This window comes from Abramis brama (genome assembly GCF_963993115.1).
Source record: "Abramis brama genome assembly, chromosome: 6".
NCBI classification, from domain to species: Eukaryota; Metazoa; Chordata; class Actinopteri; order Cypriniformes; family Leuciscidae; genus Abramis; species Abramis brama.
In genome coordinates, this window is record NC_139968.1 from 25,097,061 (window position 1) to 25,119,901 (window position 22,841).

The following is a 22,841-nucleotide window of genomic DNA, read 5'->3' on the forward strand; positions in this document are numbered from 1 at the left end:
AGTTATATTGTCCATTTTGCTTAGATATGAAAAAAAAAAATGCTGTTAAGATTTTGTCTTGGATAAGACAAAACCATTGTCTTAGTTAAAGTTAGTTAAAGTTCTTTTGAATATGAATTATGTTTTCATAAAATGTACAAAACCCTGAATAGTAAAGGAAGACATCAAAATGTCAGTAACCACAGGCTGGGTGCAAAAGTTCAAAATGTAGAGAGTTCTGCTTTAAATTCTTTTCCATGCACAACATAATGAATATCATGACATTATTACCATGGAATGGACAAAACATTCCTTTAATGGTTTCAATTTTGTCCCTTCACAGATTCCAAACCGTCCACTTGAGGAGAAAGGAGCGTACCTCTTTCCCTCACTGGCCAACGGAACCACCTACTTTTCCGAGAACAACCAAAGCAATTGCTGTGACTATTAGTGGTAGATCCCACCCAATGCAGCGACTAACACATCAACAGCGCAGTGCCTGTTTCTAGGGAAAAAAAAACGCACACATAAATACAGCAACTTGTTTGTCCCTTCGAGAGAGATGCATCCGCTTCTGATGACACTCTGGGTTGAAAACCTACGAGACATTACAGAGCTTTAAAAGCAGTTTTTACCACACATTCTTTCACACTTATCTACTTATTCACACCCTCTCTGATGAGAAATAAGCAGTAAAAGAAAGTTCATATTTATTTTTTTTAAGCATGTCCTTTCATCCCTGATTGGATTTCTTCTTCTTTTTTTTCGCCATTCTGGAGTGGGATAGAGAGTGTAATGGCAAGGAGAGGTGTGTGAGCAAGTGTGTGTTTGTGTATATGTGTGTGCGCGAGAAAGCCTAGAGTTCATTTATGAAGTATGCAGAAGGAATGGAGCAACCTTTTAATTACAGGGACGAGATTCTGAGGTAAAGAAAAAACACCACCGAAATCAATAGTCCGAGAAAATATGTCCCCGTTTCTGCTACACAACACTTTTTCCATTCAAGGAGTAAAAATGAAACAGTACACGATACCCTCTTAAGTACCGTCTGCTCTTGCCACCCGTTTATGCTTGCCTTAAGCATATGTTTCATGTGTATTACAACAATATCTGAATGTTATTGCTTATCATTTACTTGTTCAGTTTTTTGTTTAATAATCGTCTTTTGTACTTTTGTATGCATATAATCGAAATTATGGAAATGCCATTGAGCCATTTTTTTCCGCTTTTAATTTGCTGATGACACTCTTGCTTTCTGTTCGCTTATGTAGAAGAATAATAGTAATTCTTAAATCGTGTTGCGTGCCATGAATCACAGGAGCCAGCGTATCCTGCCTCCAGAGGAAAGGTAAGATATAGTAAGAGAAAAAGAGGGAGTTCTGAGAAGACATCACAGACTAGTCATCAAGAAGGATCCCAAACAAAAGTAAATATTAGTCGGCCACAGTGAAATTTTAATGACTTCTTTACTCGTCTATAGTGTCGTTCTTGGTCAGTCAGGAGATACAGCAGCAGCCAAAAAGTTTAGAAGTACAGTGTACAGAATGTGTTCGATTTCTGTGAATCGTTCGTAAAACTATTCCTGTGTGAATTGTACGCATAGAATTGAATGCAATTTACACAGAAATGTGTTCCTTTGCTGTTTCGTGAAATAGGCCCAAAGTTTGTAGACCACTTTGAGACCCTTTTTTTTTCTTTTTTGAAGAATTTAAAGCCATTTGATTCAGCATTTTGAATGTGTAAATATACCAAAACATATTTGTATGAGATTTCTCGTAGCTGCGGAATTATGACTGATTGGTTTTATTGTTTTTTAAAAAAGGGTCGCTATACCCTTTGAAAAGGCTTTTTACCTTAATTTTCTTGTAGAAACTTGTGTTTTGGACAGCTGTTGCTTCTGAGATTTGTTCTTTCACCCTGCAGTAAGAACAGAAAGTTTGGTGTGATAATAACAGCAAATATATATATATATATATATATATATATACCACAAACTCGTGCACCCGAAGCCTTTTCCTTTCATCATCTGAAATGGGAACACTGTGTGCCTTAATTTCTTTCTCCCCAAAGGATATTTCACTTATTCCCTCCCGTTTTCACTCTCTTTGGATGAAATGCTTGTGGCTTGCAGAGGAGGAAAGGAATTGAAATGGCAGCTATAATTGAATCTGAGAAGCAAAGTTTTTAACAACTGGTTGTTGTTAGCATAGACGGAATCGATTATGCTAGTTTGCTGAGTGTTGTACATAGCCTCACAGTTCAAGAGTTACAGGACACGCATTCTCCCCGTTTGTCGTCTTAAGTGCCTTAAAACTGCTTTCATTTTCTGAGATTAGTGACTTTTTCTCCCTTTCGTTTCGTTTGTACCGAAAGCTAAAGGAGCTGGCTTTGATGTAATGTTAGAGCGTTCTGTGTTTTATTGCTAGATGTCTGCTGGTTAACAGAGGAGGTTAGTAAATCGCTAAATGGTCGTTTGATTGATGGATGATCAGTTGGCTAATTGATCCGTTTATCAGTTTGTAAAGTTGACAGATTACGCACAAATAAAAGCGATGGATTTGTTTTGCTCTGATTTTCCTTTTCATGCTTTAAAATATATTTCACGCCATGTCCTTCGACGCGATAAAGCTCCGTCCACAATGATGTAGTGGTTCTCAAGTGGTTTTGCTTCAGATTTTACAGTGGCGTTTATCATACAAATGTCATTTCAATCAAATGTTTAATAGCTTTATATAGCGGAGATGCCATTTTATTCATAGTTAGTATTTAATGCATCTCAAATACTCGCAATTGAATTTTTTCACACTTGTGTGAAATTGAAAACGAACATTTGTACTTACTTAAATGCCCTTAATGGTGTTTTATAATAATGTTAATTTGATATTAAATTCAAAACAATATCAATTCCTGCAGTCGTTCGCCGTTTAAAACGCATTGTGGTGTTTGGGTCATATTTTCCTAATCAAAACAGACCTGCGACTCAATTTTTTGGGCGGCGACCCACCAGTTGAGAACCACTGTAGGCCTATTTGAGATTAGATATTTTTTAAACTGCAGTTTGGCTTTTTAGTGATGACAGACAGATTATTTGTCGCTTTAATCCTGTCCATCTGCTTAAGAAACTATTAGACTATTAGTATCATGTTTATGACTTCAGTAAGATGCCTAAATATTAGTAATTTGTTACTAGACAAGGTTTATTTGCTGTACCTGCAAAATGGCATTAATTAAAATTGGTTCACAGTGGACAAAACACCAATAATCGACCTCTGCATTGAACTCGCCCTTGTGCCAAAAAATAGAATAAAAAAAATTCATACATATTAGGACGTCCTCCCCATTCACCACTAAACTTCAAATCCTTTAGGAAGAAATACTCTTCAGATGCCCGTGTCTTGAGTAACATGTTTGTGACGCCTCTCTTTAAATGCAGTATCTTTGTTTGTTTGTTGTATCATTATATGTTTGTTTCTTTGCTTGTGCACCCAGCAATGTAAATGCTTTTATGTGTAGGCTACTATATATCTTTTTTTGTACATTCTTCTGCACAACTGTAAAATTTATACGCAAATGGATGTCCCACAAATAAAAGTTATACACACACTTCTATATTATATATATAAAATATAGCTTTTGTTTGTTCTGTATTTGTATTATCAATTGATTAATTTTTGTTTTGTGCCTCTCATTATTGATATGTTTATAATATTAAACGGGGGTCAATGACTCAATGGCTTTAGCTGGTCATTTTATTGGACATCTGTTTAAATGGACAATAGATAGATAGATAGATAGATAGATAGATAGATAGATAGATAGATAGATAGATAGATAGATACAACCAAAACGCATCATAATACCATGTGTAAACGGGGCCTCAAAGTCATTTCTGGTTTAAATTGAGATCCCTTTCCTTTATTACTCACTTCTCCTCCGCCATTCCCAATGGTCGGATACTGACCAAAAAGCGTATCTTAAAAACTACAGCCAATCAACAATTTTAAGCATTGACTACATTTGGCTGTAGACCAGTGTAGACAGACCGATGGATGGAGTTTACGTATGTTTACCACATGGGGGCGCTAATGTATATATTTTGAATGTGTGCCAGTAGGCCTACAATTGTATACTGTATACATGTATACTGTACTGTATAGTGTAAAATGAAACTTTTAAGAAGGCGAGTTGAAATGAGTCGTTCTGCCGTGTTCAGTTGCTTCAATTGACGAAACAACAAAGAAATAATATGGGTTTTCTTGTAACTACTTGGTGTGGTTGGCCACAGTTTTATAGGGTGTCCTAACTAAAACAAAATTGGGGAGATACAGCCTACAATCACTTTTGAATCATCTTTTATTCATTACTGCCCTTTAAATACATGCGTATAAAACAGATGTGTATGAAAGAGTCATTAGCTTGCATGCACTTGAAGGGATTTTGCTGTGGTCCATAAACGAGTATTATATAATACCGTCATTATAGTCAATAAATGCCGAACAGCAATAAACGCTTCTGAAAGAGCAGGAAATGATGCGTCATAACATAAGTTTGCAAAAGGGAATTGACTCTGCAACGAGCCTCTTTGCAAGGATATGATGCATATAATATGGCAATAACGGTAAATAGGGAATGAATGACTAAACTAATAAACAGAAAGTTCTCACGAATTAATATCACCCCATTAAAATATTACAGGAATTTTTTAGGGAGTAAACTCGATCATTTAAATTATTTATATTTTATTAATAATTGCGTACATTTGTTTCACAGAAACAACATGCTGATTATTACTATTATTATTATAGCCTATCTATGTTTTTAGTAGCCTAATATTTAAAAAAAAAAAAAAAACTTACGACATTTATTTTATTTTAAAATATTTATTTAGGCCTAAATGTTTATTGTATTTAATTTCAGGGATTTTCAAAAGAAACCTATACAGAAGATGCGATTTTTGCAACAAATCCTGCAAGGTGCTCCGTCCGCTGATTGGCCAGAAATGTCCAGGATTCTAATGGATATTAAACAGCCTCGCGGGCGATTCTTGCCCTGCGTCTCAGTTCATACTATCCATCCTTAAACGTACAGTATGGGATTTTTTCTCCACTAGGGGTCGCTAACCTATTTACAATAACAAAGGCGTAGTTTGATGACGCAGCATTTGCTAAGAATTATGGATCTTGTCGTCAACGTCAAGCCGACCGATCTAATAATGTTTATGGATGACTGAATACATCAATGTTTTTATCATGACTGTGATATGAAGCAGTTCGGGATTGCTAAGAGACAGCTATCGGCTCCACACGCGACGCGAGTCCCGCGGATATAAAAGGAATATATGGACATTTCATTCTACCGAACTACACGCAAGTGCAGAATTACAACTCGCAGGTCAGTTTATTAGACAAATTAAACTTGTGAGGTAACGCAGCGCTGTTTCACTTGGTCTAACATTACACTAGCACACTAAACTACATTTGAATGTGTTGAAATGTATGTGTTAGTCTGTCTGTATGAGACTAGCAGTAAACTAGATAAACATTAGAATAACATACAGATCATATTCTGACATTTTATCATTGTTGAACTATATAACATTGATTAGTTTTATGTAAATGTGCTCACCTGTTTAATAAAGTACATGTAGGAGCGGTCGAAGTCTCGGACGTGGAGCTCTCGTTTATATACTGTCTATGGGAGCTCTCGGCATCTCGAAAACACCGCGCTGATATTGATTCTCGTTTTAGTTCTCCTTTTTTATCCAAAGTCTGCTTGCCATGGTCCATAATGTTTGAACGAAACAACAACAGCGTGCAGATAGACATTGCGAACTATACAGTTGTCTGCGTCTGTCGCCTTGGTTACTATCAGAGGGCTCTGGTTCATAGCTCTGGTTGCCATGGCAGCACGAGCAGAAACCAGGGACAAACGCGGATATGACGCCATTGACTGCGACAAAACGCAAATAAAGAAACGTGCCGTGTCTTCGAATTAAATTAAAATTTCTCCTGGTTTGAAAGTTGTTGGAAACAGTCGGGATAATGTAAGTACACAACAATATATATATATAACATAGATATAGTGATTTTTGCTATTTTTAAAGCAAAAAAGTTACATATTGTGCCTTTAAAGAGTATGTGAGATTAAAATAAGTGTGTCCCAAAGCATAGTATGTTGAAAAGAGTATGCCAGAAGTCCCCGGATGGTCTACTATTTCTGATGGATTTTTGAAGTGTGGATCCGTGCACACTCTAAAGGCTAATATTCTCCACAACCCACTGCGCTTTGGAGAAGGAACTACAAATGCGAGTAAAAAGTGTTAAAAAACTACAAAACATGGCGGATATGCGCGACCGACGGTGAGAGGTTTGGATAAAGGTTTGAGTGACTAATCAAAGTTTAACCTGATAGAAAATATTTATTTATTGTTATCCGTGTTATATTTCATCTGCAATATCAATGTGGACTTTTATAAAGATCCGTTTGGCCATTAACTTTTAAATGCATCATTATGCATAAATATGAGGAGAGATCAACGTGCTTCTGCATTTCTCTCCGATACGGTAGGAAATTAAATGTGGAGGATTTTATCTTTGACAAGATGATTGACAGGTCAGTTTGCTACAGGATGCGTGTAACTAAGCGACAGAGCAACCGTTAAAGACGCAACTGTATGACGTGATAGTATGTCCCAAAGCTTATCTACTCTTCTGCTACACTGCCTACACACTCAAAGGTATGCACTTTTTCTTCACAAAAATAGTAACTTACATACTTTTAGGGCGTAGGCCTAGTATAAGTAGGCGAATTGAGACGCAGCATTAGTAATCTTGCAATCTCATTAATATTCATAAACAATTTCTTCTCCATTCGTTGCGCCTAATTACAAACGTCTGCCTTTCCATCAGGCTTATGACCAAGCGTCACGTTTCTTTATTAATATTCACAAGCTAGAAATCGTAATTTGAACTCCGTTGACCAATCACGGGAGACGTAACGTCTGACGTCTTGTATCCTAGGAGATTTTTCCCCTTTGCCTTTAATGCCGTGGCCTCTGATGCTCTGCGCGCGCTCCTGCGCAAATCTGTGCCGGTTGCCTGGTCAACCAAATGCGCGTGCCCCTGCAAGCTGATGTCGGGGGCGCGCAGTTGGAGGACTTAGTGGAGCAGCTCGGCCAAAAAAAAAAAAAATGAATTAGACACGAAGCTATGATTCTGGGTTTGGTTTATTTTTCCCGTTCTGTGTAAATATAGATTATAATGTATTATTTTAACCAAGCAAATGACTTTGGAGAGCTGTTTACACAAACTCAGCCGCACTGAGGATGAAGAATATGATAACGAGGACCTGCTGTCACTTCTCTTATGAACGCTGAAATATATTTGAAGAGGAATTACACTTTTTGCATCTCTTTTGGCGTTTTAAGTTTATAGGACTGATATTAATTGCAGTTTGGTCATGTTGTAGCAGTAGCTTTGGGTGCCTTTTTGCACAATTGATAAAATATTATATTTATTTTCGAATTTTAATACTCATTGCCTGTACAAGAAATCATTTTTTTCTTACAGTTTTTTGTTTAAGTAGAAAGAGTGGGTCTTCGGGATTTTACTATCTGTTAGAAATCGTGGGCTGAATTTATTGGACCCGAAGAGTTGGATTATACTGACGCCTTAAACATGTATGCAGGACGAAAAAGAAGAAAACCAGTGCAAAGAGCGTAAGTGATACAAATAAACGTGTGTGTGTGTGTGGGCGCAGTGAACACTGTGGTCCATAATTAGATTATACAAACAAATAATTTGTGTCAGACAATTTTCATTGATAATTGATGTTGCTGAAGTTTTTGTTGGTCTTTCTGACTCAAAAAAACTCGACAGTATAGTAAAATATACGTCTGACCCACATCGCATGTGTAATCTTCTCTCTAGCCCCATCTGTCTAAAGTAAATATTTATATTTACAGTTATTATTCTATTTAAGGTCATCAAAGCTTCACTGGTACGAGTTTTACAACCCAGTGCTGCGATATTTGTTTTAATGTACAGTATGTGCGTAATGATATTATAGTTTTTATGCATTCTTGCTCATTTAGTCAACAAATATAAGGTGTTTTGTCCTTTTCGTTTTCCATTTTTGATAAAAAAATACATACAAAATATATTATTTGATAAAAAATCAGGTACAAAAAATAAGTTAAAACCCCCAAATTCTGAACATGAGCACTGCATGCAAATATTTTATTTTATATAATGTACTGTATATGTTATATATAGCATTATATTGTATTTAAAATATTATTGTTTATTTTATTGTGGATTGATATTTTGCGTATTATTATAGGCCTTAGTCACATTTTTATTAGAATATTATTTTTTGAAAAATACATGTTTACTAGATTTAGCCTATGTATATTGCTAACAGTTATATTTACTGGTAAATATTTAATAATAATCGAAATAAAACACCTTAATAAGCCTATATATAATTCTGCCACCTTTTATTGAGTTTAAAATCACAAGTGTAAACCAAATACGTATCATAATCTTATATTATGTGTTGCATAAACCATTCAGAGCTTGTTTTATACTCTTAAGTAATAGATTTACAAATTATATTGGTTTAATATTTGTAAACAATATTTTTCATTATATTTTGTTTATTATTAAGATTTCAGTTAGCCAATCACTGTAGTTTCTGCATTGATTTCTGCAATTCATATATCTTTAAATTGATCTATTGACGTCTTTTGTTTAAAATTATAATTTTTTATTATAATGAAATCTATAATGTAAATCATATTTACAGTAACAGACAAATTATGTTTTCTAACAGGCCGTCGTGTGTGGTTCAGGTAAACCGTATGAAGATGGCAATATCCAAAATATTTGTCCTTGTGGGGACATTTTTGTTTTGGGTTACAGGATAGAATACAGTTTGTACAGTATAAAAATCATGATGTCTATGTAAATTCCCCATAAAACATAGAAACCCAACATGTGTGTGTGTGTGTGTGTGTCTTTTACATTAGGGTGGTGACCTAAATGTGATTATTCGTACAAACTAAGGTACACATAAATTTCCTTAAAATCAAACACTGAAATGTATTAGTATTACTGAGAACAGCACAGGCCCAACAATATGCAAAATTATTAAACGTGACAGGTAGAGTAGGAAAGTTGACAACTGAGTAAATTTAGTAAAAACAGCTTGTGCAAATCCGTGGGACTCTCTGAATGTGGCTTCAGTATTTTCATGTTGTCTGTGATTCTGTCCAAACAGACCTGCAACCCTTTTTGGGGTCATGAAAAACGCTGTTGAATGTGATTTTAAGAGTTGGTTATTGTGCTCTCGTACTCAGGGTGAAGCAGCCCCCAACTGAAGGGGGGAAGTCTAACCCGTCCAAACGGCATCGAGACCGGCTGAACTCCGAGTTGGACCGGCTGGCCAGTCTCCTTCCGTTTCCCGACGAGGTCACAAGCAGCCTGGACAAACTCTCCATCCTGCGTCTGAGTGTCAGTTACCTGCGTGCTAAGAACTTCTTCTCTGGTGAGTTCACGGGGAGCTTGATGACTTTGTGTGTTTAATGGACGAGATGTGGGTGGATGTGTGTAACTGAGACTGACAGGATTGTTGTAGAACTATTGTCACAATGCGGGGTCAGGGGTAACAGTCTGCTGTTTACACTTACTGAATACCTAAACAACTAAAATAGATAGACTGATAGACAGACAGGTGGAGAGAAAGATAAACAAACAGATAGACAGGAAAACAGATAGATAGATAGATAGATAGATAGACAGACAGACAGACAGACAGACAGACAGACAGACAGTTAGATAGATAGATAGATAGACAGACAGACAGACAGACAGACAGACAGTTAGATAGATAGATAGATAGATAGATAGACAGACAGACAGACAGACAGACAGATAGATAGATAGATAGATAGATAGATAGATAGATAGATAGATAGATAGATAGATAGATAGATAGATAGATAGATAGACAGACAGTTGGATGGATGGATGGATGGATGGATGGATGGATGGATGGATGGATGGATGGATGGATAGACAGACAGACAGTTAGATAGATAGATAGATAGATAGATAGATAGACAGACAGACAGACAGACAGACAGACAGACAGACAGTTAGATAGATAGATAGATAGATAGATAGATAGATAGATAGATAGACAGACAGACAGACAGACAGACAGACAGACAGACAGTTAGATAGATAGATAGATAGATAGATAGATAGATAGATAGACAGACAGACAGACAGACAGACAGACAGACAGACAGTTAGATAGATAGATAGATAGATAGATAGATAGATAGATAGACAGACAGTTAGATAGACAGACAGACAGACAGACAGACAGATAGATAGATAGATAGATAGATAGATAGATAGATAGATAGATAGATAGATAGATAGATAGATAGATAGACAGACAGTTGGATGGATGGATGGATGGATGGATGGATGGATGGATGGATGGATAGACAGACAGACAGTTAGATAGATAGATAGATAGATAGATAGATAGATAGATAGATAGACAGACAGACAGACAGACAGACAGACAGACAGACAGTTAGATAGATAGATAGATAGATAGATAGATAGATAGATAGATAGATAGATAGATAGATAGACAGTTAGATAGATAGATAGATAGATAGATAGATAGACAGACAGTTAGATAGATAGATAGATAGATAGACAGACAGACAGACAGACAGACAGACAGACAGTTGGATGGATGGATGGATGGATGGATGGATGGATGGATGGATGGATGGATGGATAGATAGATAGATAGGTAAAGACATTGATTTATATATAAATGAACAGATAAGATAAACAACAAATATGTAAATTAATAAATGAACAGATATATAGACAGACAGGTGGGCGGACAGATAAACAAAGAGATAAGCAAATAAATATTAATATATAGATTAATGAAAAGATAGACACAGATAGACAGACGAATCAACAAACAAGCAGATATTTAGGTAGACAGATAAACAGATAAACTTTTTTTTTTTTTTTTTTCTAAATATGTATTTCTGTTCCCATATTTACATTCCTAAGCTGATTGGATTTGTTTTGTTATATTGCTTGTTAGTGTCACGTTTGTGAAGCTCCGTCTCCCTCAGCACAGCAGTAGAATTTGTTTGGTTTTGGGGTTTGAGCGTAGAAAAGCGCCAGCCTCAGCACTTCAACCTTCCTTTTCTGTATTCACACACAAAGCTTTTTGCCGAAGCCGTTGTTGCCGGTTTGTCCATTCGTCCTTCCCTTCCATCTTATGAAGGGAACATCATAACAGTACGTCAACACGGTTACGGCGGTGGATCGTGTGAGTTCTGCAGCTCAAGGAGAACTCTTTCTTTCCACTCAGACAACAAATGACAAACTCGGAGCAAATTTGCGTCTGTAATCGTAGTGTTATTGGGAAAATATGTCATTGTCTCTGTGACTCTGGAATGGAGCGTGGACGTGCTGCGCTGCACTGCGGGAACGGGCCTCCTCTGAGGCATGAATAATTAAACATAACGAGCTTAAAGAATTTATAAAATGGAGGGGTGTGTTTATTTAAGGAAGTGGGGTTTAAAATGGCCGTTCAGGTGAACGCAAACGCGAACGAACGGATGATTGAGGGATCTAGGGTGTAGCTGCGCTTATGAATCATCTTGTGTTGTTGCTTTATAACAATGGCTGATTGTTCAATGATGTCACTGACAATTACAGTCGTTGCGACATCAGTGACTATGTTGTTGATGTTATTGCAAGGATAATTATTATGAATTGTCATTCAATTTACTTTCAAGCATTATTATTGCTATCCAACAGGAGTTTGATGTCTCGAAATAAACAGGCACTATATTCTTTAATAAACATTACTGAAAAAACTGCTTCAGAGCTTTTTTATGTTCAAATATTTTCACACGAAAAAAAACATTCATGGGTTGATTTCCAAGTGAAACAAATATAAGACTTGATTTTATTCATCAGAACTGATTGGACTGTGAAATAAGGTCTCTATATATGACAGGAAGTTGGAAGGGAGGACTTGGTGATGTCACCAGAATAAGGAAAGTTGTTTTAGAAGCGGAGCAAGTTAAATTTAAATGAAAAATTACAAAGAGAAAATACTTTATTTTATTTTAGGATGTTGTGTTCTGTCATAAAAATCTTCCCGCCATTTTGAACTTCTGGCCCTAATTTAACGATCTAAGCGTGTGGTCTAAAGCGCATGGCTCAAGTGCACTTTTAGGGCGAGTACGAATCCACTTTTGCTAGTTTAACGATGGGGAAAATGGTCGGCGCTCCCGGCGCATGGTCTAAAAGGGTTGTCCCTATTCTCTTGATGAGTAATGTGTGTGTTTATGGGCGTAACGTGCAATAAACCAATCAGAGTCTCATCTCCCATTCCCTTTAAAAGCCAGTTGCGCTTGCTCGCGCCAAGGCGGATTCACTATTTACATGACGGAATTTGCAGAGAGGAAACGGATCTGCTCGTGCGCGCAGGTTAAAGCGAACAAGCAGACCATCTACGGGACAAAGTGTATGCACGTTGTGGACCCGCTTATAGGCGCACATTACTAACGTGTTCTTTAAATAACCAAAAATATATATATTGCGCCATTGACTTTAGACCAGGTTTCAGTTGGTCAATGGCGCAGTCTATTTTAGTTGCCTCAAAATAGCCAACAATGCGCCAGAACACACCTCGTTTTCAGACCAGCACGCCCATGGGCGCACAAATGGGCGCAAATGCATTTGCTATTTAAAAAGCGTGGCGCAGGACGTGAAAATGATAACTGGGTCAGGCTAGCAAAAAACACTTGCGGCGCCAGGGTATGATAGGGCCCTTCGTCTGATTTTCACCAAAACTGCCTCAGATCATTATCAGACCCCTCTAGCAAAAAGTTATTAAATGCTTTTTGATAGACTAAACCGTTCTTGTAGCTCTTCAATGAATTTGACGAAGAACACGGAAAAATGGACATGACGCTGTATCTCCACAATGCTTTGGCTTATTTTAACGACACTTGGTATCCGTCATTACAATCATGTTCAAAATCACTGAGAAATTAAACCTTTTTGTGAAACAGTCGGATAAATATGCTTAGCGACTGACTCTGGATCAGCGTAAACGCTTTCTGAAGCCCTCATCTGGGAGGGAGGGACTTTTGTATGACTGAATGTAGGTCAGTGTTTGCAGCACTTATAATGCCTCAGGAAGCTTTCTGTGTTATCGGAGAGACGGCGACTAAAACAAGACCCCAATTAGACTCGCTCATCTTCTTAGTGCACTTCTTAGAATTGTTTTTTCTCTCTCTTTCTGTCTCTATTTATAGTCTTCAACTCGGGGTCATGGAACCAGCGGTAACATTCCCCCTCTCTCTTCTATCCTTCAGAGAAACATAACATAATTTGTTATGCGTAAATAAAACATTATTTGTTATGAGTAAACAGAGCAAATGCTATCTGACGTGTGAATATTACATTCAAGCTTTCAGTAAAATGCCTGCAAGAATTGGGAAATTGAGCTAAATTCTGGAGTCTACTATATATATCTTTAATTCTGTTCACGTGCACTCAATTGGTCTCATGCATTAGGAATAGTAGCCTACTACTTAGGACAAATTTGCTTTGATTTTTTTGTTATGTTGGCGAGTTTTCTGTTTGTTTGTTTTTTTGGTTTGGTTTCCCACTAATGGATTTGAAATGTATTTAAAAAAAAATATTATTATTATTATTATTATTATTTTTCAACATTTGTCATTCTGGCAATAAATGAATGAATGAATGAATAAATAAAACTTCTGTGTCCAACAATCATCATTCTAGGAATAAATAAATAAATCATTCTGGCGATTTCAAAAATGAGTAAACATTTTTTTTTAAAGACTAGACTTAGAATTACCCATGAAAGCTTAATTCTAATGCCACATTGGGATTCCGATTTCGAAAGATATTTCCCCCATTTTTTGTGATTATTTGTATAGCCAGGTCAATCCTTAATCTTTGTATGCATGCCAGATACCTAAGAATTAGGACTGAGAACCAGATGGCATCAGAGGAGCTCTTCATTTTGATCAACTTTAGCCACTGAAAAGTGCTTTTTTTATTTCTTTATCTCTCTCTCAGGTTGCCTGTTTTTTAATAATCTTATTTTTAATTCCAGAAGGATATCTTGGAAAAGAAATGTGACATACAATGGAAGGGTGTGATTTAGCTAGGATGTTACATCTCCAGTTTTGGTTCATTTGTGAATTAATTTAGCATGCATGGCTAGCGTACTGCAAAATATGCACATGAATCAAATGGGTTCACTCAGTTTGCATACTATACTGTACAACAGCAAAACTGGGTATGATTTTGGTCATTTTGAAGAGCATAAAAAGACCCCCCAAAAAGTGCCTCTCCCTGGTCCGTCTCAGAAGGGCTGCATCATGGGAAGTCTGACTCATATGAAAGCAAAGGAGATGAGTGAGCAAGACATTAATTACGCCATGATGGATAGTGGATTGTGAACTCCATCTTGGCAGGTCTCTACTGATTTATGGAAAGCTTATGGTTATGACATTTATTAAACACGCAAAATAAAAACACGTCAATTTATTCCCTCGTTTTATTGCCTCGTCGATGTCTTGCCAGCATTCATTAGTCGAGCACCGATTAGAATGATTCATTGTGTCATTAGACATTCCCAGAGAATCAGATGCTTGCGGTTTGTTTAGTTCAATGCCGCAACAACAGTGTTGTGTTGTTTTAATCTTTGGCTTAAAATACACTTAGATGTAAACAACGCTGTGATTGTAAGCGTATTAAAGGGATTATCATATTTATGTGTATGGTTTCCATTGCGGGCATAGTTTTTCAGAGTTACTTATTTTTTGTTTAGATAATTCTTGCCATCCGAGATCAAGATAATGTAGTCCTAAACTCTTATGCCCTAGGTCAAGGGAAAACGTATCACAATATATGTGTTTTATTGATTTTGTGGCATTTTTGTTTTCACAGTAGCTCGTTGTTGGGGTTGCATGGCCGAAATGTGTTTATCATCATACAGTTGAGCTTGGCGGTTGACAGTTGAGCTTGGCGGTTGAGAGTTGAATATTTATTTATTTTTTTATGTTTTGTTTTTTGTTTTGTTTGAACACTGGCAGGCATTTTTTTGTTTTTTGTTTTGTTTTGTTTTGTTTGAACACTGGCAGGCATTTGTTTTTTGTTTTGTTTGAACGCTGGCTGGCATTTCTTTTGTTTTGTGTTTTGTTCTTTATTTTATTTAGCTTGAACACTAGCAGTCAGTTGTTTTTTGTTTTGTTTTGTTTTGTTTTGTTTTGTTTTGTTTTGTTTTGTTTTGTTTTGTTTTGTTTTGTTTGAAGACTGACAGGCATTTCTGTGTTTTTTTTTTTTTTTTTTATATATGCCAAATTCACTAATTCATATTCTCTTATTAGGCACAGCAATATTAAATATAATTATAATTATTATTATTATTATTATTATTAATAATTATTGTTACTTTTATTATTATTTTATATCATTGAAGTGTATTGTATAGAGTTGTTTTATGAGTTTAGAAAGTAAATAGTTAATATGAAATATTGTGAATAGACTCACTGACTGACTAACGCTTCGCCCACTCTTTCTTAGTAAAGTAATCATCCGGAGTGAAAACGGATGTTTTGGAGTAAGACAGAAATCCCTGCTGAGCATAAACATTAGTCCAGTCTGTCCAGTGTATTAGCACAATTAGTAGCTTTACAAGATCTCTCCTCTAATCATCAGCCTCCTTGCCAAAACCGACCTCTGATCACATTTTCCACAAAACGTCTTCTGCAAAGATCTCTTCTTGACTAGTTGTCACTGCTTTTACAGCAGATTATGTCACACTTTACACAGCTTCTGAAGTTGAGGTAAATACTGTTTCGCTAACTTGAATGCACAAGAAAATCCATAATATTATATAACCGTAACATCCGAACATCACTTGCAGCGACATTTTGTTTAACAAAGATTGGCCATGTCATGACATTTTCAAAAAAGGAAAATCAGATGTTCCTAATTCATTTTAGTTTGGAACTGTGGGACAAATAAAACCAAATTAAATAAGGCTGTCAACTGATTAAAAAAATTATAAAATGAAAATGTAATGCTGATTCATATAATTAATTAAAATTAAACACGTGTATATATGTTTAATCCTATAATATAATAGTTTTTATATATATATATATATGTAATTTAATTTAATAACTTATAATAACTTCATTTAAATCTGATATATACACATTACATAACAGACCATTAAAAAGTAATTTAATAATAGTTTTTTTGTTTTGTTTTGGTTTTTTGCCATGAGGGGAATTTCTGTAGTCTTAATGTACAGTAGTGTTTATAAGATCTCGTGCCATCATACCCAAAGCTTTCTTTCTTTTTCTCTCATGAATTGACTGAATTGGCACACTTTTTCTTCTTTGTCCTTTTGTATTTCCCCCGTCGCCGTTTGGTGGGCGCCCCATTCATACAATAGCAAGAATTTTCTCCGCAGTGAGAGACAAATTAGACATTCTCTTCAGTTCAAGAAAGTGTGTCTGTTTCCTTTCACCGTGGTGGTCCGATCCAATGCCTTTTAGGAGGGTCTTTATCTTGGATTAGTGTTTGTGTGTCAGGAAACGCTCTACTGTTCACCAAAACACACTTGCATTGACTCATTGGGGCCCTTAAGCTACTAAAGGGGTGAATTGCACAAAGAACAGCAAACAAAGCTGGCTTTTGTTCAGAGATGGTGGAGTTTAACCTCTCTTAGGACTCAGAATAGCCTAACTGACATCCTGGAGTTAAAGATGAGAAGATGAGAAGCTCCTTTGCCTTTTAAATTGGATTTGATAGACTTTGCTGAACTCAGTGACCAGAGGTCAGGCTGAGCGCATGATCTGTGTGGAAAAAAGATGGGGTCAAGATCATGATCTTCCCAAGATGTTTTGTATTTTAATTATATTAAATGTTTTGTCTATCATCTGTCTGTCTGTCTGTCTATCTATCTATTTGTCTGTCTGTCTATCTATCATCTGTCAGTCGATCTTTTGTCTACCTATCTATCTATCTATCTATCTATCTATCTATCTATCTATCTATCTATCTATCTATCTATCTCTGTATGTCTGTCTATTTATCGTCTGTCGATCGATCGTTCGTCTGTCTGTCTGTCTATAGCTATCTATCTATCTATCTATCTAACTCTTTCTGTCTGTATATCTATCTATCTTTTGTCTATCTATCTCTCTATCGTCTGTTTGTCTGTCTATCTATCATCTGTCTGCCTATCAATCTATCTATTTGTCTATGTATGTCACTGTTCTTTTTGTTTCTTCCTGATAATCTATCTTATCCATCCATCCATATTTGTATCTACCTGTTTGACTTTCTTTCTCTCCATATCTACAATCTCTAATAGCAGTCATGACACCTCGTCTCTCTCTCCCGCCTTCCTCGTCTCGTTGAGTCGTGAACGAGCCAGAGCTAATCCACTTACATTCATGCCGAGATCCCTTTGAAAAAGCGAGAAAACAGGGGAGGGCAAGACAGAAATGAAAGAGGGCCTGCAAAAACAGTCTGGCAGCCCTGAACTTTTGAACCCCTGGTCAAACGAGGTGAGGTTGCTTCACGTCAGGAAAAAAGAGAGAACTGACGGAGTTTGGCTGAGAAAATGTGGGCGGGGCTCCGTGAGCTGCTTAGAGGAAAAATAATGTTTTTGTTTCCAATCAGCACGTCTGCAGTTGAATGAGTATGAGGACATTTCGACCGCTAGTAAAGAAACTACTTCACATTAGAGCCAGAGGAGCTGTTTTTGTCTGATGGTCTGATATGTCAAAATCATTTTCAAACTGGATTTCGTCCATTGTGTTGTGTGTCACATGTATTTGTACCTTCAAGTATTTGATCCTCCACCTCTACTTTTTCCCTGTCGCTTTATTTTCATCAGACATTTTCTGTTCCTCCTTGGTAAAACTCTTTAGCCACTTTTCCACTGTCGAGCCAAAACGTTCTCGTTGCTTATCCGTGCCGATCCGGCCCAGCTGGTTTCATTTTCCACTGTGGGTCTGATAACGGCCACTCTTTGGGATGTAATACAAATGCATCAGTCATTGCCTTGGTAAAGCAAGAGTTGATGAGATGTAAATAGAGACCGCGTTAGAGCTCGTTCACACAGAAAGCGTTTTTCAAAGGAAAAAGGGCGTGGGCAGTGGAATGGGAAAAAAACGCAAGGTCTCGAGACGCGTTTTTTAAAAGTTGAACTGATTTTAAAGGGACATTGTGTAGGAATTTCTCCCATCTAGTGGTGAAATTGTATTTTGCATTCAAACGAATAGTGCTCTCCAGCGCCTCGCTTTTTCAAATGCGTGTTGCATCTACGGTAGCCATTATGTACCAAAAAGCTATGACAGGATGTCTTCTAATAGCACTTCATCGAGTTTTCCTTCGGGTGAACAGGTTTGTTATTTCAAGACCGTAACATTGACTTACCAGTCGAGAAGAAAGCAGGTAACTTCAGCGTCTCTTTTGAAAGCTTTCTGCTGCATTAGCTCTTTCCACCTGGAAAAAGCTATCCCGACATTAACCCTTGTTTTTTGTAATCTCCGGTCACGTTTCCTTTTACGGTCTATTTTGGACTTTTTCGACGACGAGGACTCCTTATCCTGTGACTCAGCATATGTATGGTCCTCCATTATAAATAACCGTGCAGTGCAGCCTTTTAAACTTGCCGCGGCAGTGACAAGCGCCTCTCACTGCTCTGCTCCTCCGTTTCTGCTGGTTTCAGTCACGTGACGCTGGTTCTGAACGAAAACGCGATGTGGAAACGTGTTGGTCTAGTACTTTTTGTCCCTCTCTGCTATTATAGTTTTTCAAGACGGCAGAACTACATGGAAGCCTCCGTGGACCTACCAGTCCCATGTATATAAATATAATAAATTCTTCGTTTACGAGGATAAGTCAGATCATTGGCAGAGGTATTTGTACACCATTGAGGACATATTTATGAATAAAAATATTGATTTTAGATAATAAAATACCTAAAAAACTACACATTGTCCCTTTAACTTGAGCACCGCGTTTTTAGAACACTGTGTTATGCGCAAGACGCTGCAAAAGACACGAGTGCAACGGTTATACACGTTCGTTTAGCGCACGTTTACATAGAAAAACAATGGAAAAGTAGCGCATTGGAATGGAAAAAAACGAATTTTGTATGAACGGCCCCTTTTCTCGCAAATGTGTTCCCCTCATAATTGGACTTTGTAACTCGCAATTGCTACTTTATATCTCACAAATATAAAATAAGACAAAATTGCGAAAAAGTCAGAATTTATATCACGCAATTCTGACTTTATAACTCGCAATTCTGACTTTTTTTCTCACAATTCTGACTATATATCTCATAATACTGACTTTTTTCACAATTGCGAGTTTATATCTCACAATTCTGACTTCATAACTTGAAAATGTGAGTTTATATCAGGCAATTTTGAGAGAAAAAAAGATGTAAACTCGCAATTGAGAGAAAAAAGTCGCAATTATCTTTTAACTTGTTTTATTCCAAAGCGGAAACAAGCTTCCATTGTAATGGTTCGGCTCAAGTGGAAATATAACTGAAACCATTCCTTAGCATTCTTAGAACCTTTTGACCCGATGGTGGAAAAGGGCTGTTGTGTTGATTGAGAATCAAAAAGATACATTTACTTTCTGTGGAATGAGAAGCACTTTTTATATATTATATTTTTATGTAAACATTGTACCATCATGTGGACTATTTTGTTTCTGTTTGGGGAAAATTATTAATAAGTAATAGTATCATACATTTTCATAAATTTATGATATACTTTTTTTATTTAAGATTTCATAAAAATGTATTTCAACAAAAATACTAAGAATTTGAAACAAATATTTCAACAGATAGCTATTGAAGTATCTTTTTTAACCTATTTATTTCTTTATTTCATGAAACTGTCAAGAAATGTATTAAGAATTTACAAAAATGAAAGTATTTAAACAGATGTCAAATTATCTATTTAAATATTATTTATCTATTAGTTTCTGTTTTATTGAATCCATTTTATTTCCATGTTTGCTGGATTTTTTTATTTTTATTATATAATACATTTTATTTTCTCCATCTGTGTCTTTAATGTGGAATATTATCCATTCTCTAATCCGTGCTTTCCCAGCAAATAAAGAAGCCCTTTAGGTCAGATAGTTCCTTAAATTTGTTCCACATGTTCATACTTAAAAACAGCGGGGAAAACATAACTCTACTCTTTCTTCACATTAATGTCATTTTATGAGGTACTTTAGTGTTATGATCATAATGTGAGCTCATGCGCTGGTCATTTTAGCTGGTTTGGCACAACTAAAGACAGCTAAAGCTAAGCTAAGTCCTATAAATTTCAGTGTAGACATTGATGGATCCAAGCGTTAGGCTGTACTTTGTGTCTTTTGGCTCCTTGACAGCTGTCATTTGTTTTTAATGATGTTCTTTTGAAATATATTGTGTATAGCGAATAGTTTTGTTCTCTTTGTCTTTTGCACTAAATCTGAAGCTTGTTTTTTTGGGGGGGCTAAAACATTTTAAAGAGAATTATGTGTTATGCTAATGGTAAGCTACATACTAGGTGGGTTTGCTTTAATGATCATGGCAGCCGTCCTTTCATAAATAACCACTGGAATGGCACAACTTAGTGTTAAACGTCTTGGTTAGGTGGCAGTCTGGTTAATTCACTTGGAGGAAATATAGCATGCATGGTATTTAAGGGTTTTTAAAGGTAACTGCTGCCCTTAATGCCTCACTAATTCAAAGATCTCCTCTTGTGAATATTTGTGTGTGGTTTTGTTTGTTCATCTGCTTTTCCAGGAATGGTGTGAGCTGTGATGTAATCAAATTCGCTGGATCAGAGACGCTGAATTGCCACATAACAGAAATCCCGTTTGGAACGATTCACATCTGAGCTTAATTGTTCATTTATTTGGACAGACAGACTAAGTATATTTGTGTTTGAAGAGATAGATTGCTCCCATTCAAGCCCAATGAAGATATTTCAAGTTTGATCAGTTTGTAGATCAGATACCATGGCGATGTCAACAAATATGAATTCATGACTCCAGTAGTTTGATCTAATGGAATGAAAAACATTCTGTTACTTAAGTACTTGAACATCTGTGATGTATTAATTGAAGCCAAAGGTTCACATTTTTACTGCTCGTTTTTAATGGGAACCGACATCTTTTGGACCGGTTTTATTCTATGACCCTGCCAAACTATTTCTTGACTACGCGAGCGGTGGTTGATTAAGCTGAATAAATTGCACAACGCTCAACATTTCATGGTTTTAACAAACCTCTTTTATTAAACTGTACATGTAACATCTAGGATAATTTATTAATTTATTATACTTTTATGTTAATTAATTATTTCATTAGTATTATTTTAAGGCTGTCAAAAAAATGTGAATGCATGTCAATTTAATTAAACAAAACGTCCTGAGTAGGGAACGGAGACGTTGCGTCGGATGACGACGAATGGGGTTTCGCTTAGAAAGCCTATCATCTTCGAATATATAAAACGAGCCAATGGCAATGACATGCCATGGGTCTGCGAAATTTGCATAGCGTAACTCCGCCCCACCCTGGGGGTATATAAGGAAGTGCGCTGGCAACATGCAGATATGTCTTCGCTGAGGAGCCGAGACTGAACTCAGGCGTTCCAGTGGTACAGCGGAAGTGGCAGGGAGACGTAACGTCTCCGTTCCCTACTCAGGGAACTTGGGTTACATACGTAACCGAGACGTTCCCTTTCGTAGTCACTCCGAGTTACGTCGGATGACGACGAATGGGGTTCCCAGTGTAATCACGCCACCTCCCGACTGTCTTCCAGTGCCCTGCGTAAGTCTGAGCTCCCTGTCGTGAGACTGGCACGGACGAAGGACTCCTACTTAACACAGGAATACCAAGGTACACTGGGAAGCATATCTCAGTGGAAATATGCAATCATGCCCAACCCGAAGGGGGGGGACTTAGAATACACATATGACCCCGAAGGGCTACATATGGAGAATCACTGGGGTGTCCAGCCGCAGGTGGAATATTTCAACCCCAGGGGTGGCAAGGTGGCTTGCCAAGGGAAAGACACATGCTCAGAGAGGCTTACAGTGGAAATACACATGTGGGGGTCGCCCGGAGGGGGAACCATGCACATGGAGGCACCTAGCCAAGCGCGAAAGCTGCCAGTGGCATAACTCTGGCATTGACGTCGTCAGTGCTGGAGGAGACTCAGGGCTTATTAGGCTCACCTGAGGAGAATATCGCACGTATCCCGTCCATGGAGAGGAATGGCGAGCAAGCGAAGACACCTGAGCAGAATCTAGTACCGGCTAGTTGAAGCGAGTACATGAGAAGAAACTGGCTCTACTCGGAGCTTGTAGAATCTCACGAATGTGTTAGGTGTCGCCCAGCCTGCAGCTCTGCAGATGTCTGTTAGCGAGGCGCCATGCGCTAGAGCCCAAGAGGATGCCACACTCCGAGTGGAGTGGGCCGTCACACCAAAGGGGGCATGGTCGACCTTGCTGCTGGTAAGCCAAAGCAATGGCGTCCACTATCCAGTGAGACAACCTTTGCTTGGAGAGAGCCTTTCCCTTCAGCTTCCCACCATGACAGACAAAGAGCTGGTCTGAGGTCTTGAAACACTGCGTTCTGTCAACGTAAGCACGGAGGGCGCGTACTGGACAGAGCAGTGCCAAGGCTGGGTCTGCCTCCTCCAAGGGCAGCGCTTGCAGG

The 22,841-nt window shown here is 37.3% G+C and overlaps 2 protein-coding genes across 2 annotated transcripts in view; both read left to right on the forward strand.

The window, feature by feature from the left end:
- Positions 1-1,419, forward strand: part of ahr2 (aryl hydrocarbon receptor 2) — a 59,236-nt gene extending 57,817 nt beyond the window's left edge. The window contains exon 11 of the mRNA XM_084117415.1: positions 323-1,419. Coding sequence (XP_083973541.1) covers positions 323-430 — 108 coding nt within the window. The 3' untranslated portion in view covers positions 431-1,419. The remainder of the gene's footprint in view (positions 1-322) is intronic.
- A 5,609-nt stretch (positions 1,420-7,028) lies between these two features.
- ahr1b (aryl hydrocarbon receptor 1b) overlaps positions 7,029-22,841 on the forward strand; it is a 51,082-nt gene continuing 35,269 nt past the window's right edge. Inside the window, exons 1-2 of the mRNA XM_084117416.1 lie at positions 7,029-7,696; positions 9,338-9,525. Coding sequence (XP_083973542.1) covers positions 7,656-7,696; positions 9,338-9,525 — 229 coding nt within the window. The 5' untranslated portion in view covers positions 7,029-7,655. The remainder of the gene's footprint in view (positions 7,697-9,337; positions 9,526-22,841) is intronic.